We start from the raw sequence: 15,787 nt of genomic DNA on the forward strand, positions 1-15,787 counted from the left end.
AATAGACCCACAAGGTTATTTTCCAAACTTTTTTACAGTGAAAATATTTATTTTAAAAAAGTATTATTTGAGAGTAGCTAATTCTACAGTGCACGCAAGTACGCAAGCACATTTGCAAAGTAATGACCAGCACCATGCAATTCAATTTGATGCCAGATGATGGCAGTATTACTGCAAGCAAATAAGTAATGCACCTACATAATATTCAATGACTGAATAGTTTCCATTAATTGTCTTTTTAATCAGCAACAAAGCTCCCCAGGCTACACGGAATTACTAAAAGGCATGAGACATAACTCCTAATTATCTGTCTGTATTCAAATTCTCTCCTACCTGTCTCTGTACCCTTGGGGATGCAGTGTGCAGCAGAGAAAACAGGTCTTGCATAAGTGTGAGCTGCTGAGCTAAGTACTGGCGGCCAACATTGGAGCCACTCAAGGCCAGGACCATGGAGAGGAGCTCAAAGCAGTAGGCGTCTGAGGAGGCATCGTCATCACTTGGCTGAGAATTGGCGTTCTCCTTGCTGGAGATGGCGTGTTCCCACTCCTCTCTCACACGCGTGGCCTCCATACGAATGGCCTGGACGATGTGAGCACACACCTGCGAATAAAATACAAATATTAGCTTAGACTGCAGAGGTTGCCATACTTAACTGAGTTTGCAGTGGTTCAAATTGCTTAACAGTAGCATTTACTTGTTTCTGCAGGTTGGTGAGCTTGCTCCTGCTGAAAATGATCCCCACCATGTGTTCTTTCAGATCAGCATCAGATGGTACCTGTTTACAGAAATGCAAAAAGACAAAACATGATTAGAAAGGTTTCCAAACATGAGAGTCATACAGTTAAATTGTAAGAGTATTGACCTTGTCCTCTCCTTCTGGTGATGAAAGCAGGTTTTTCTCTTCCTGCTCTGGAGTTGGCTCTGCATCTCCACATATTAATTTCCCAAAAACCTAAATTCAAACAGAAAAGTATTCAAAGTTTTCAAAACAGAACTGCAATTTTCACCCAAATGTATCATCTGCAAAGAAATAATGCTAAAAATTCACTCAAATGAGATAGCTGGACTAACCTGTGAGGTAATGAGACGGAAAACTCTAAGAGTCTCCGCTTCACAGTTCTTCTGCTGGGCCATGCTGGCTGAGATTTGCCCAGGTATCTTGATGCTTTCCCCATCTTTCCAACCGAGAACCTTCACCTGACGCACCCTCAGGGTGTTTTCAGGACCTTTCAGTTCTACTTTGATCACATGATGATCTCCTCCAGGAAGCTCACTTGTTACCCAGCCCATGTGACGAGAGTCGAGGTCAACCTGTAATGCAAAAGCAGACAGGCATTGTTTGACAGACACCAACTATTCCAGATGATCATTTATTCCATTCTTCATGCAGTTAACAAAACCTCCTACCTGCTTGATCCTGCAGAGGTCTTCTATTGCCTTCCCACACAGGAATGTCACAGCTGTGACTTTGTTCTGCAAATATGGTGGAACAAACAAAAACACTTTTAGTTTGGTCATCATTAATACAATTAGGGCACTTATCACAAGCAGCATATCAGCCCCTGTAATATCCGGATTTCTTGTGTTCCTTACCCCAATGTCTCTGGAATTGTCCACATGAACAGACACCTTGGTAGCATTTATGCCTTTCACACAGCTGATGGTGATACTTTTGGTTTTATTCTTGTCCTCATCTCCAGACTCCCAGAAGGTCTCAGTGGAGCCATCTGTTAGGCTGCCGATCATGGCAGGGCGACTTGACGTCTTGATATCTACTACACTAGTCAGGTCCTTCAAACAGGTTACCAGGCAGAGGTCCTATAAAGCACCCATGCATCAGAATCAGAATCACGTACAACCAATGAGTTCAAACAAGAGCCAAAAGCTAACTCGAGCTGTGGTAACCAGCTGATATTATGTCTGGTGCAGACTTGTACATTCAGTAAAAACTCATTAATGTGTTGTTCTCTTGCCTGGCTCATTGCTTCGTAGCCAGACTGCACACTGATATTGAAGCTCTCCTCACTGTCCCCATCATCTGACTTGGACAAGATGTTGTTAATGTGATGGAAAACATTGCTTTGGTGGAGGAATTGATGGTCAGACTGCTTGAACTTGAGACTCCAGCACCTAAAAGAATGAGTCATAATCATTGCATTTCCTCCAATACGCAAGTACCTCCAAATAAGCAAAAAACATAAAGAAAGGGGCTGAAATGTAGAAGTATTGAGCAAGCTTTTTCTAGTAATTTAGTCTAAATTTGACCAGAAACTGTACCTAAGTGCCATTTGTTGAAGCGAGCTGCCACTGGGAAGTGACATCATGAGATCAGAGATGGTCTGAAGGAGACGATGGAAGGTGTGGGGGAGAGGATGAGCTGCTTCTCCAGCAATCACAATGTCTGACAGAGGATGTTCACAAACACCAAGGTCTCTTTCCTGTGTGGTAGGAAGATGCTTATCATTAGATATGTGACAAAGCAGAACTAAGTTTACATGTTGCAAAATGGTAAACCATTTATACCTGCTCAACAATTTCTTTGTTGCCCTTGTTCTCATCATCTTCCTCATCTTCAGGCTCACAAGGTGATGGGGTGAGAGATGCAACGAAATGCCAAAGAATGTCGTGCAGAGATGTGGTCTGGATCACATTGCACAGAAGCCAGTTGAATGCCTGATAGAGAAATAAAAACACAATCAAATCTATTAGTCTTGTAGTCTCATCATTACATGCAGTACAAGCGAAATTAAAGCATATTACAAGGTTTAGCCCACAAAATCCATTTACAAGATATCAACCAATTAACTGCTTACGGCCTGAAGGCACATCTGTAAAATTAGCAATTACTGAAGCAAGAGTCAGCATTAAAATTCAAAGACACCATACCTCCATGGCAAATACCCTGCAGGCAGACTTCCGAAGTGCATGCTTCATAGCTACTTCCAGGCCCTCAAGATCATGGTGCTGGATAACAAAAGCGAGGACAGGCCACTGGAAGTTCCTCTCACCCTTACTGAGGGAGCCGTGAGCTGAGATCAGTCGGGAAAGCTCTGGAGACGGGTGACGCAACAGGGAAGAGCCCACTTCTAGATGTAGAAGAAAGGCGTTTACCATTAAAATTGTGCCAAAAGTCATTCTGGAAGAATCATTTATCATTCCTACAGTGATTACCTGCATCACCACTATGAACCCTACGTCTGGGCACAGCTTTCACTCGGGCTGGAGAGGGCGAGTGCTGCTTGTCATACTCAGATGCCACAACTGAGTAAGACCTCTGGAACACTGTACGCTTTGCAGTATCGCTGTCTGTGATTGGACTGGTCTCAAGACTAAAAACAAAGCAAATAAAGACAAATTTATAAGAATGCCGTTTAACCTCCAACTATATTATCAAAAAAGGCAACCAGATGGTTGTCATTTAAAAGAAAACTTTCACAGCACTTTTGTCTAAGATTAGCAGAAACTGTAAAAATGATATGTTTACAAAGACAAGCAGACATCTGTTTGACATCCAAAACAGTACAGGATTATGCTGAGAGAAAATCTGGCTATAGTTTACTGTACATTCTCAGTTTACTTAATTCAGAAAAAAGGATGAAAAGTACATTTTAACTGTCTTACCTGGGGGGCATTGATTTCATGTTGCTCTCTGGTTCCTCAAACACATTGGGGCAGGCATCGGGAGTGACTGAAATGTATGGGGCAGGAACCGATGTTGAGCGCAAATACCTCATCTCATCTTGGAAAAGGTTGTCGTCTTGGTAGGCCCCAAAGTTTTCAGTGTGTTGCCTTCAGGATAAGAAGATAAGTAGAGTCAAAATATGCACATCTGTATTGATATAAAGATCCCAATCCACAAAAACCAATGTATTATGAACTGCGCAGCTAACTACCTTGCTAATGTCTGAAGATAGAGGCAGCCCATCTTATTAGGGAGTTCTTCAGACACCCCCTCTTTTAGGCTGGGAAGCAGCTGGGAATGAAGCGGCCGGGGAGGGTGGTGGCACAGCATGCTGGGCTCTGCTGCACTGCTGAGGGACAGCAGAAACAACGCATTCGCACGAATCACCTGGTGCGCTTCCATAGTGGGTAGGGCCCGTGGGGTCTTGACCTGAAGGGGTTTCTTTCTTGACTGCTTAACCTGGAAAAATGCAAACTGCATTAGTTTAAAAATGTGTTTTAGTTAATGAAACAGGAGTGTTAAGCACTGAGGCCTTTTCACAGTACTGCTACCTTTTCCCTGGCCGCAGTCTGTTTCTCTCTGAGGTATTTCTCCCGACAACGATCGCACACCAGGTACCAAGTGCTGCCTCCTATCCCCCCATCTCCACAATTTCCAGCCCAACCCCCACAGAAGTGGCCAATACTGTTGTAGCCCTGGCCTCCTGCATAGCGACCACAACCTGACAAAAAAATGAACAAAATAAGGAAGTTAGAACATTAAAAGCTCTCTGTGAAGCAAAACATCTTCCCTGGATCGTCACCTGGGTGGGCCTGTCTCATGTGGTATGTGACAGGGTAAGGATGAGATTCCCCGCACAGTTCACAGATGGTGTCTTTCTCTGGTCCACCCATGGCGAGTTGCGCCATCTCCCCAAACAGATTTCCTCTTGGGCGCACCTCTGCCTTCTCTCTTTTCTTTTTCTCCTTCTTTGTCTTTTTGCTGTCTTTCTCGTGCTCCTTCTTCTTTAAGATGGCACTGGACCCCGGGCTGGGGAAGATCATGTTCTGGGTTGCTGCCTTAATAGTGGCCATGGAAATGTCCTCCCAGAATGCTACTAAATGCTGTAATGTTAATGGCAAAATTGACTTTGCCCTCATAGAGGGATGGGAAGTCATCTCATATGAAACAGATTCTCCTTTTCCATCTTCACACTTCTCCGGCAGCGGAGGCTCCTTCAACATTGATAAGACTTTGTTTTTGTTGATGCTGCCCATTTTTGAGATGTCTGGGCCATGTGGAGCAATGTTAAACATGTTGAGAGCAGAGGAAATCTCCAAAGAATGGCGGTTCTTCAGCTTGCTCTCCTTCTCCTCAGCCCCCTGTCCACCCAGGGAGCTTCGAATTGGTGCATGCTCTTTGGTTAAGTCTGGGTTGAACTTGAGGAAAGAGGAGCAGGCCATGGCATCATGAACAATACCTTCATGCCACAGAAATGCAGCAAACACTGCACGAGCGCATTCAGCCACAGATGGTGACATGGCCTGTTTGGCAGGCTCCGTGATCCGTGATGTACTCTCACCTTTAAACAAAGGCCCAGATTTGTCCTTTTTGGGGCGTGTGTGTCGACTGGAGGTTTTGCGGCTGACTTTAGGGGAAGAGCGGCTCTCTGTTTCTTCTTTGACAGGGGCTTTACCAATACTGAAGTGCACTTTACATGAACCATCTTCGGAATTACGGACATCCGCATTCTCATCATTTACATCCTCATTGGAGAGGAGAGCGCTAGAAGTACAAACTTCAACAACCTCACTGTGGAGGTTCTCCTGCGTGACATGGGGAGACGGAACACGGTTTTCTGCGTTGCTAGTCACTCCTTTGTTTGGGTCTTTAGGAGATAGTTTAGGTTTAGGAGAGGTAGATCTGCCCCTAAGTGGCTCTGTAAGGGGAAGCTTCTTTTTTCTGAGGGTGTCTGGGTCCAGGGTATAAGAGTCTGATTTGGATCTTTCTCTGGGAGGATCAAGTCGAGCTTTAGAAGAAGGGCTGACTTTAGGGGGTAGGTTCTTGTCATGTTGGGTTGAAGAGGAGTGCTGGGAAAAAGTGCTGGAGGGACTAGATCTCCCCGAGGAGGACACACCTTTTTGTTTTGGAGAGGAGGAGCGAGATCCAGGATTTGGGGACTCTGCCCGCATTCCAGAGGTTCTACTGTCTGCCTTTAGAGCCTGCAGAGTGTTGTGATTGGGTGAGTGTGAGCGGCTGTGGGAGTCCGACTTCAGTTTGGCCGTGTCTGAGCGGAGGATGAAGGCCTCACTGGCGGAGATTCCTCCCTCACTCGTCTTCACCCTACCCTGCTCAGAGGAGCGGCTTCCTCGGCTCTCTTGTTTGGGTGAGCGATTCTCCTGACGCTGTTTAGAAGATGGAGACATGGGTCGTGCACTGGACATCAAGTTCCCTCGTTCACCTAAAAAATAAATGACCCAAACATAATTAATAAAAGAGGGTAATACTGGTAATGAATGAGAGTGTTACTGTAACTCTGCAGCTCAACATTTGGCAGAAAAACAAATGTAAAAAAAGAAATACATGTAAATGAAAAGAAGGGCAGAAAGGCAACATCCACAAGGTAACATTCTTTAAAAGGGAATTGTACTGCTTTCAAAATGATTGGCTAGATGTTTTTCACAAGCATATCTGTTATCGGACCAACACTGATATGGATGATGATAGCTGGTGGACCATGAAGGTGCTGATGAAAGATGGATTCCAGCCCAGTCCTGGGACCATTCTTGCAAACTGGACATGGCCTTGGGACCAGGCAACTAATTTAGAAACCTGCAAACATCCTTAAGCTGTCTACAAGTCAATCATTACCCTATACTCACTTATAAAATGTTTTAGAACTTGTGTTACAAGCAACAGACACTAACTTCAATTTCTCTGCCTTCATTTCAAGAAAGTCCCAAGTTTGAAGGTTAGCAAAAACATAATCTAAAACACAAAGCTCTTCATTCACAGCAGAGAAGACCGTGTTTTACTTGAATTCCTACCCACCCTCTGTTTAGTCGGAGGGAAGTATGAGTTCTGTGATTACCCACCCTTTTGCCTTAGAGCGAGAGATGAGAGAGCAGTGCCATGCCCAGCCACGGACACACTGCTTTTGTGCACACGCTCGCGAGAAGCAAGGCTGCGTGATGAACCATCTACAGCGGAAAACAGTGGAGCAGGTAATCAAGCAAGACATGGAATGCAAGGAGGCAACCACAGAGAAAGAAAGAAAGCACAAAGAAGCAATGGAAGTCAAGAGGGTGAACTAGGAAACAGAAAAGTTAATATGATGGGGAGATCAACACGTCAAGAATGACACATAAAGAAGTAAGCACTCATATAACATGAAAAGAGATGTTATAGAGGCCTACAAGAATGATGCAGAAAAAATACCTAATTTTAAGAATTTGTATATTCCCTCTTTGTTCAGGATAAAAAGAAATCATTAAGTTGAACACTGTCAGCATCATCAATGATTTTGAGACTAAATTATCTACCAAGTAGGTTTTGTAGATTATAGATTAAGATTTATACAAGGAAAGGACTAAGTTACTAGTAAACTAGTATTCTGCATCAAGAATGCAAAGTACTTTATTACTAAGAAAACATTTCTTATGTTTCTCATGATACCTCAGGGCCTCTGTAACAAATCAAACATGAAAAAGTAGACATAAAGTAGTGATGCCAAAAAATACAGAGAGTGACCAAAAATGCCACACAAGAGATGGACAAACAGATATTTCAGACTACCTTGATTTACAAATGTTTTTATGTGATGATGCTTCATTATTTTAATCATCCATCTGAAGTGCAAATGTCAGAATAGTGGTTAATAGCTGAAGCTGTTTTCACAAGTAATTGTGGACAATATAAAGGAATTAATTTATTGAATTTCCCTTTGGGGATTAATAAAGTATTTTTCATTCATTCATTTATTAACTATAATAAATCAACAAGTAGATGACTTTTGGTTACATATCAAAGCTTTGGGCTGGTAAAGGCAGGAAATGAAACAGGGTGATAGTCAAGGATGAAAGATGATGATCTTTATTTAAAGCAGCAATGAAGATGAAGAATAGGGTAAAGACATGCTGAAGAAGAGCGCAAGCACAGCAAACAGAAAACTAAGCAACTCAACCCAATATCAGAGTGCTGACAAAAATATCCACTTCACCAAGATGGGTAGTCCAAGTATTTAAGTTTTAAATCTTGTATTAACAAAAGGTGCACTGCTGTGTGCCCTTTTTTTTAGCACATTTATCAGCTCTTTAAAAAAAAAAAAAAAATACAAACAAGATTTAAACACTGAATGTCAGACATGGCAACTTGTTCTGGATATTTCTGCTTTTTAGAACATAACTATTGTTATGTGTCATTTATCACTTTTGTCCTCCCCAAAAAATATTTCAAATAAAACAAAGAAAAAAATTGGGAGGAAATCGATCAACGCCTGTGCAAGCAAGCGCCATCAAAAAGCAGGACAGACTTACTCAGAAGCTGTGGCTGTGGCTGAGACACTTGGGAGGGGGACTGTCCAAACACAAATGGACTGTGGACAAGGGAGGAGGAGGAGGAGGAGGAGGGAGGTTGGGCAGCTTGCTCAAATATGGAGGAGGAGGGAACTGCTGAGAGGAAGGGCCCAGACTGAATGGAATTCAGTATGGCACTCAACCGGTCACCTGCAAACATGGAGACAGAGGAAGGGCAGAGACTATAGCTTTAACTATGGTTTGTGGACTCCAAAGGGATTGAAGGTGACCTGGTTTTTTTCTATCATTAAGACATCTCCCAAAATACAAGAGATGTGAAGGAGGGGAGGATCTAAATGGGCGTTCAGGGTTCTACAACTCTTGCACGCTGATTTAGAATAAATGGGATGATAGCTTGGGTGGGGCTTGAAAGTCTCTTTGTTTACCAAAAGCTTCTGGTTTGGTTCTTGGTTCACTATAAGAGTTAAATCAATCAATAAATAAATGTGAGTGTTTTTTTTTTTTTTTAAAAAAGAAGAAAAAAAGAGATGAGGTATTAGTAATTCTCCAGTGCGTGGAGAGCTAAGACTTGGATCTATGGATGTATCCAGAAGCTATTGTGAGGCTTTTTACTCCTAACCAAAACTAAAAAGTGCTTCCAGTATGCTACAGGCCTCATTCCCACTACTGTACATCACTAACTCATTTATTTCTTAATATTTTGTTTAAAAGAAAAACAAAAAAGATGAATATCATTCAAAACCACTGCCCACAAGAAAGTCAAAATGTTCCACTAACAAGTGGTTCTTTTCACTCTGATACTACGCTGAAGCAGGAAGAGATAGGACTATAAGATATGCTTTGAAAAATGTGTTTGTGTAAATTAATGACCTCAAAAGACTAAATTCTCATCTTAAGCAAAGTGAGGAGAAGAAATATTGTATAAAAGAAAAACTGACACTGCATCAGGGTGGTAGTCTGGCAGAGTGACATACATACGTCTGGAAACAATTCACTGATGCCCGAGCAAAAATTTACAATTCTATATTATAGCAAGAACAAAACTCTCTGTGAAAAAATGTCCTTTTTTCCCCCTAGGAGACTTAATCAAGGGCGAGAACGGTTCTCAGAGCCAGTTTCTGCACCACACTGCACAGCTCACAGAAGGCCAAATGACACTGACTGGCCCATGCACGCGGACACATGCCTGACACTGCAAAGATGTTAGGCATGAAGGAGCAGCAGTCAAACACTCAGAAAGCATGCATAAACAAAAAGAGATGACAGATCAAAGACAGATGAGGCCTGCAATCTCAAAAAGATAACAGACTCAGATTGGATCTCAATTTAATAGAGATGCAGCTATATATTGCCAAGGTTACAGGAATAAAGGAACACGCAGGGAGGCGGATCCCATAGTGAGACATCGAAACAAATGCTATGAATGAGAAAGTTTAGCTGTTCATGAGCAGCACCTGGATCATGTAGACCTATTTTCATAGAAAAAATGCTTAATGTGTCAGTAAAAGAAAATGCAAAATAGTAATGTGAATAATGAATAACATATTGAAAAGGGGACAGAATTCAAGAAACAATTATGTAAGGTATAAGTCAATAATATCAAAACATAATTTAAACTCCTTTTTTAAAACACAGGGACTAAGGAATGTTAAATCTGAATAGAATAAAAAACTTTAAACTATGTGTATATATGAATCTAGAAGATGGTGACATGCAGATAGAGTCCATGCACTTTTTTCTTTTAATAAAGTCTACACCAAGTTGGCCTCACCTTTGTTGTTAGAGATGCCGTAATCAAAGCCCTGTGCTCCATTTGAAGTTGTGGCCCTGTTGAAAGCTTGTACAGAGAAAGGGCTGGGAGGGGGGGTCTGATTCGCATGCTCAAGTAATGTTTGTTCTGCAAAAGCAAATTGGAACAACCAAGAATATTAAAGATTTCTGTCCCATGTCAAAGTCTGCAGCCAGTCCTTGTTTTTTTAAGATTTACTTCCAAACAGCCATACTTATACTCTTTTTCTCTTGAGGAGTAGCTCTTCAGAATTTCTAAGGATCTTAAAAATAAATAATAAATAAAGAAAGAAAATCTTTCAACATTGTCAGCTTTTACATTAATACAAATTTTCCTCACATTTCTTTGATTGCTTCTACATTATTTAATGTTATTTACATTATTTAACGAATTAGAATTCCATGTGAATGAAAATATAATGTTTGTGCATCAACAAAATGATTCACAAAAAGCTATTAAATGAAAGCTTAGCATATCTTTGCATGATGTGCAGTGTGTTTAAAACTTCTGAATGACAAAAAAAAATGATAAATCTACAGCTTAAGAGTAGTAACTATAAGATATTTCTTTAAGAAATATTAAAGAAAACAGCACAAACCTGACAAAACACTAGAAGTATTCATCTGTTTTTTTATTGAATTGATCTTATGGATACTGAAAACTAATCTCCACAGATTGGCTGGTTCTAAAGGTGCCAATGCTTAAGAAAGAAACAGGAAGACAACACCAAGGTTGCCCAAGCAACAAGTCTTATGAATGATAAATCCTCACGAGAGCCTGGATGTCTATATTACTAAAGCAGTGTATGACCAACTTGTCAGAGATCTGAATGAAAGGCAGCCAACAAAAAAAAAAAAAAAAAAAAAAAAGAAAGAAAGAAACTTTGAACGTCCTTCATTCCTAAAGAATCCTAAAAGAAAATATAAGACAGATTGCCTTAGAGGGTTCAGATGTTGTAAAGAATAAAGGTGCTCATTACATTTGTAACTTGTTGTGACCTTGTATACTGTACTTAATTTGTGCGTGCTTCAATTACCTCTTTTCCAGATAATATTTAAAGAAATGAGAAACGGCACATTGACATTTTTCACAGTACTGCTGGTTATCCATTATTAGATGATCAGGTCGAGCTGTAGCTTACCATCATCGTGGCGAAGGTACTGGTTTCCACCACGATCTCTGGACAATGACCACGCCTCTCCCTCATCACTTTCACAGAACTCCACCACACTGTTCTTATCCAGCTGTACCCAGGTTCCCTCTGAGTTGACCACCTGATACACAAACAATGCTCTTTATCCATACTCACACACACTCTTGAAGCTATTTAGACATTTTCCAGTGCTTAACATTTAGTCCATTACCACATCTACAAAAAAAAGATCATTGTCATGCAAGCATTCAAGTCATTTGACTGACATACAAAATCAACAGCATCTGATCACTTGAAACTGATTTTGTGTATCACTGTCAGACACTGCTGGACAAAACTGTAGCTATGATTAAAAGGAAAAAAAACTTACTCTATAAAAAGGGGTGTTTTATTGAAAGGTAAATGCATGAAGTTATGTTTTCTCAACTCCCTGAAATATTTTCATTGTGGAAAAACAGACACAGATGGAGGTATTAGTATGTGTAAGCGGCATGTCCCAGATCCACACAGGGCATTCAACCACAAGCTCAGGAACCTACTGAACAGCATGGCACACCACAGCAGCCAAAGGCAGGTCATATCCCAATAAAGGAGGCTCAAATCAACAGACCAAAGAGAAGTTTAAAGTATACCAACAGAACTGTTACTAGTGTAAGAAAAGTACAGTCAAGTCACAGAAAGGCTCCAACAGACTTTGTGATCATATTTTCATTAAGAAAGCTCAAGGCAGCAGAAAACGACACCCTGAAAGTGAAATGGGTTCATACACAAATTGAAATTAGTGAGTCACAAAAAATTGTTAAAGTCACAGAAGTTGATATGACCTCAAAAACTGGAAAGATATAAGACACACACCCAGAAGCAGCTGATGTGAACTTAGAAAGTGAGATTAGATGTCAAGGCCAAACTTACCAAAAAAATAAATAAATAAAATTTAAAAAAATCATTTATAGTACATTAAGTGATTTAAGCAGACTGAATTATTTAGCTCCAGCCACAAAAAACACATTGTGTTATTTGGGGTGAGTGCGTACCTCGCCTATTGCCTTGACCTTGTTGCCAAGTACTAACATTCCAATGGGGATACCCCTAAGGTTTGGGCAGCTTCTGATGTTGTGACCAGAGGGCCCGGTCTTCACTACCTTATAAAGCCCCGGGCCGCCGCCCTGCCCTGCCCTGTGCTGCACCCGAGTGGGTGCCTCGTGGGAAGGGCAGCTGCTCACCTCCTTAGCGTTCTCCTCCGACTGGCCCCTGACCTCCTGCAAGAGTCAAGAGTATAAATTAGAGCCAAACAACAGTAACAAAAGGGAATCCAAAACATGTAAAAGACCAGCCAAGGCCTAAGTGAGCTTGTTTTTCATAGTAAACCATTCATAAGCACTTGGGAATTTGCTATGTGGTCTTTAAGGTCACAGTTATTCAAAATCAAAGTTAGTTGCTATAAAAAAAAAACATGTGTTTGTGTCCTTGCCAAGGGTTCAATGAGAAGACTAATGTCTCACTCATCTGTTTGTAAAATATTAGGCCACAAAAGAACAGCAGTAAGCTTGTCTTGACACAAAGATCATGAAACAAAAAGGACTAACCACCCTTGAAAATAATCAGACATACTATAAATAGACTTTCGGTTGTTATTGTCATTGATTTAAGAAAACAAATTCTAGCACTGTGCACACATTTATGTCCACTTCGAGTAGCCATAGCATAATAAATGCTTTTAACTTATAAACAAATAGACTGGGCACACTAAAATTAAGCAGAATGCTCTCATACAGTCTATAGGGAGGCATGCTATGACACACAGGATACAGGACTAAATTTTATATAACAAGCCTTTCAAACAAGACCTCATGCAACAAACTAGACATTAGTATCTGAAAGTCCATGCAACATTCAAGCCCAAAGAGTAATTATTTAAACGCTCTTAAATTCAAATTGTGATCACTGCAGTGGTCTAGAGGGCAGTAACAGTTGATATACTATATCATCACTGTACAGACAACCATGCAACTATAATTGGACCTCTTTCTGAAATCAACACTGTGGGAAAATGACAGTCACAGGGGATTCGAGGGGACAAGTAGAGTAACAGATAGAGATGAGACAGCTATGGGGGCGGTCAAACTATTTATCCCTCCTTCATACAACTCACCTGTGGTGGGAATATAGTTAATGGGGTCCATGACAAAAAGCCGATATCCCTGACTCCTTGGCTAGCATTAAAGACATTCTGAGCAACAAATTGTAAAACAGTCAAGGAACAGTAAATGACTCAAAAGAGGAGAGAAAAAGGGAAGGGGGTGAAAGTGTATGTATTTTTTTGGAAGAAAATTTTTTTTCCTGAACAAGAGGTTATCTGAGAAAGTGAATAAGAGAGGACACGTGTCCAACAGGCCAGTTGGTTGTGGAGCACTGTAAAAAGGGCCCAAGAGGACCTGCAAGTACAGGCAAAGCCTGGAAAATGTTTCAACACTTTCCATGTCAGACACCTAATTCTTCCCATTATTTTCCAAATCCAGAACAAAATTACAAATACGGAGAAAAAAGCTTCCAAAAAAATTCCCCATTTGGATGATGTAGTGTGTCATGCTGTTCAGACAAAGACCGTACATTGAAGCTTCTTAGCACCTTAAGCATCCCAATGCAGCGGTGGAATTGAAGTGTAATAGAGTTACAATGTTCAGCTGAGACTTGTTGTGGGCCAGTGATTGCTTCATGACAGAAAACCACCATCTGGTATACGTTTTCTCTTTCATATGAATTATAAGTCCCCGTTTGTTATAGTTCTCATCGTTTTTGGGCACATTTGGGCAGTGTTTTGTGGCATGGAGCAAATTGTAGCATACACATGCTGCAGAGTGGAATTGTTCACTAGCTGTCAGCGAGCTGTGGTAGCTGGCAGTTAGAAAAAGAAGTCTTACTACAGAGTACAGATTAACCAGCTGCACTACAGACTGTACTTTCACTTGTATAATTTCTTGTCGCTCAATCCCTGCATTGGGTTTCACTATGATGTATTAAACATACTGTACACTACTAAACCATTATGGTTAATCATTTTGCTTTTAGTCATGAGTTAACACATGCACACTTCCAGCACCTGTTACTCTGTACAGTGTGTTAGTCAATATTTTATATTCAGCTTTGCCCAGTGAGATATTTCATGCAAGAGAACACCCCAACAGTTACACTCTGATCTGATGATTTACCATGCTTCAAGGACATTTGTGGAGTGGATGCCAAACACAAGCAAGTCCTTGGAAACCCATTATAATCAAACAACGCAGAGGAGCTCTTCCTCAAACAAACAGTACAGGAGCCTGTTATTAAACTGCATCGGACTACACAGGTGGGGCCTTCTTCTACTTACGTCGGCTGGGACCAGTAGGTTCCTGCCCAGGTGCTGATTAAAAGAGAGGCACCAGGCTTCTGTGTAACCATTCATGCTGGGAACATACTTCTTTACTGTTTCATCATTGAGCCTGAGCCATACACCATCATCATTGTGGATCTACGGGAAAACAAGCAACAGAGCAGAGGACAGCCATGCCTTCCTGTTACTAAGGAAACAGAAGGAGAGTGCACTCATACACACACACTCGACATCTCTGAGGTTACAGGAAAATTAAAAAGGAAAAAAAATCTTGAGGTCAGGTATGATGCAATTCAGAAATGATGTGGGTCTTCAGAGCTATTACCAAATGTTGTATGTTTTGGCAAATATACTACACTGTTCTATGGTTCAGAGTGCAACTGATATACATGTTTCAAATTCATTTTAGATCTAAACGCATCGCATCTTTTCTACTTTTTAATCGACATCATAGCTTTTCATGTAGCCTCAGAGTATCTTGATGGAGTATGAAGCGACAAAATCAGAGTACCAAAGTTGTGACGTAGTAATCATTACATAGAAGTAATTACATTACAAATAAAGATACTATCCGAGACAAAATCCCAAGAATTGCTACATTTATTATCCTGTTCTTATTTATCTTTAGATGAAAAAACAAATAGATTAAAAGTGGATACGAGTGCTCTAACTTGTATATTTATAGTCTGCCTGGTCTTCAATCAATTACCTCGTCAATGAAAGTGATGGTGCCATTGACATGCACTATGCCTATCTGTTCACTCTGCAAGGAGGGGTGACTACGCACACGCAGGCCTGCGCTGTCCTTGGACACAAATTTGCGGACCTGAGAGAAGCAGAGGGGAGATGGAGACCGTGAGCAGTAGGAGCAAAGAACAGGATGAAAAAAAATGACAATAATAAGTGCAGCAGAAGAAGAGAGAAGAGGAAGCAGGATCAAGTTGAAAGTGGGAGATTGCCCGCCTTAATGCATACAGTCTGCTTCCAAATATATGCAGTCACAGCGAAAGATGAGAAAACAGCTTCAGTCACAGATGAAGGATAAAGTTTGCCTTCGTTGTTGACTTACAGACTGAAGCATGAAAAACCACAGAACACAAGTTCCAAAGGAGTAGAAACAAAAGTGATAAAAGGCACACAGTGTTGCTTGTTTCCCCATCATGGATTACAAAATTAAAAGTTTCAATTAAAAGTTTCACAGAATGATGATGATCCCAAAGAGCCTTAAAGCGGTTTTGCACATTCTTCTGAATCTATTTCCAATCAGGTTTTTAAC

The 15,787-nt window shown here is 40.9% G+C and overlaps 1 protein-coding gene across 8 annotated transcripts in view; it reads right to left on the reverse strand.

Annotated features, from left to right (window-relative positions):
* mycbp2 (MYC binding protein 2) overlaps positions 1-15,787 on the reverse strand; it is a 57,332-nt gene that overhangs the window by 5,558 nt on the left and 35,987 nt on the right. For 3 of the 8 annotated variants that reach the window (XM_079254361.1, XM_079254362.1, XM_079254360.1), the window contains 21 exons: positions 15,221-15,337; positions 14,509-14,649; positions 12,173-12,397; positions 11,127-11,259; positions 9,968-10,093; positions 8,197-8,385; positions 4,485-6,122; positions 4,234-4,403; positions 3,894-4,141; positions 3,622-3,789; positions 3,172-3,329; positions 2,887-3,086; positions 2,524-2,673; positions 2,278-2,438; positions 1,974-2,130; positions 1,594-1,818; positions 1,408-1,473; positions 1,072-1,311; positions 863-952; positions 695-775; positions 334-600 (listed from right to left, as the gene is read on the reverse strand). In XM_079254361.1, coding sequence (XP_079110487.1) covers positions 334-600; positions 695-775; positions 863-952; positions 1,072-1,311; positions 1,408-1,473; positions 1,594-1,818; positions 1,974-2,130; positions 2,278-2,438; positions 2,524-2,673; positions 2,887-3,086; positions 3,172-3,329; positions 3,622-3,789; positions 3,894-4,141; positions 4,234-4,403; positions 4,485-6,122; positions 8,197-8,385; positions 9,968-10,093; positions 11,127-11,259; positions 12,173-12,397; positions 14,509-14,649; positions 15,221-15,337 — 4,950 coding nt within the window. The remainder of the gene's footprint in view (positions 1-333; positions 601-694; positions 776-862; positions 953-1,071; positions 1,312-1,407; positions 1,474-1,593; positions 1,819-1,973; positions 2,131-2,277; positions 2,439-2,523; positions 2,674-2,886; positions 3,087-3,171; positions 3,330-3,621; positions 3,790-3,893; positions 4,142-4,233; positions 4,404-4,484; positions 6,123-8,196; positions 8,386-9,967; positions 10,094-11,126; positions 11,260-12,172; positions 12,398-14,508; positions 14,650-15,220; positions 15,338-15,787) is intronic. The other 5 variants (XM_079254366.1, XM_079254367.1, XM_079254364.1 and 2 more) reach the window with 3 other exon arrangements.

Source organism: Telmatherina bonti, assembly GCF_933228915.1.
Source record: "Telmatherina bonti genome assembly, chromosome: 15".
Taxonomy (NCBI): Eukaryota; Metazoa; Chordata; class Actinopteri; order Atheriniformes; family Telmatherinidae; genus Telmatherina; species Telmatherina bonti.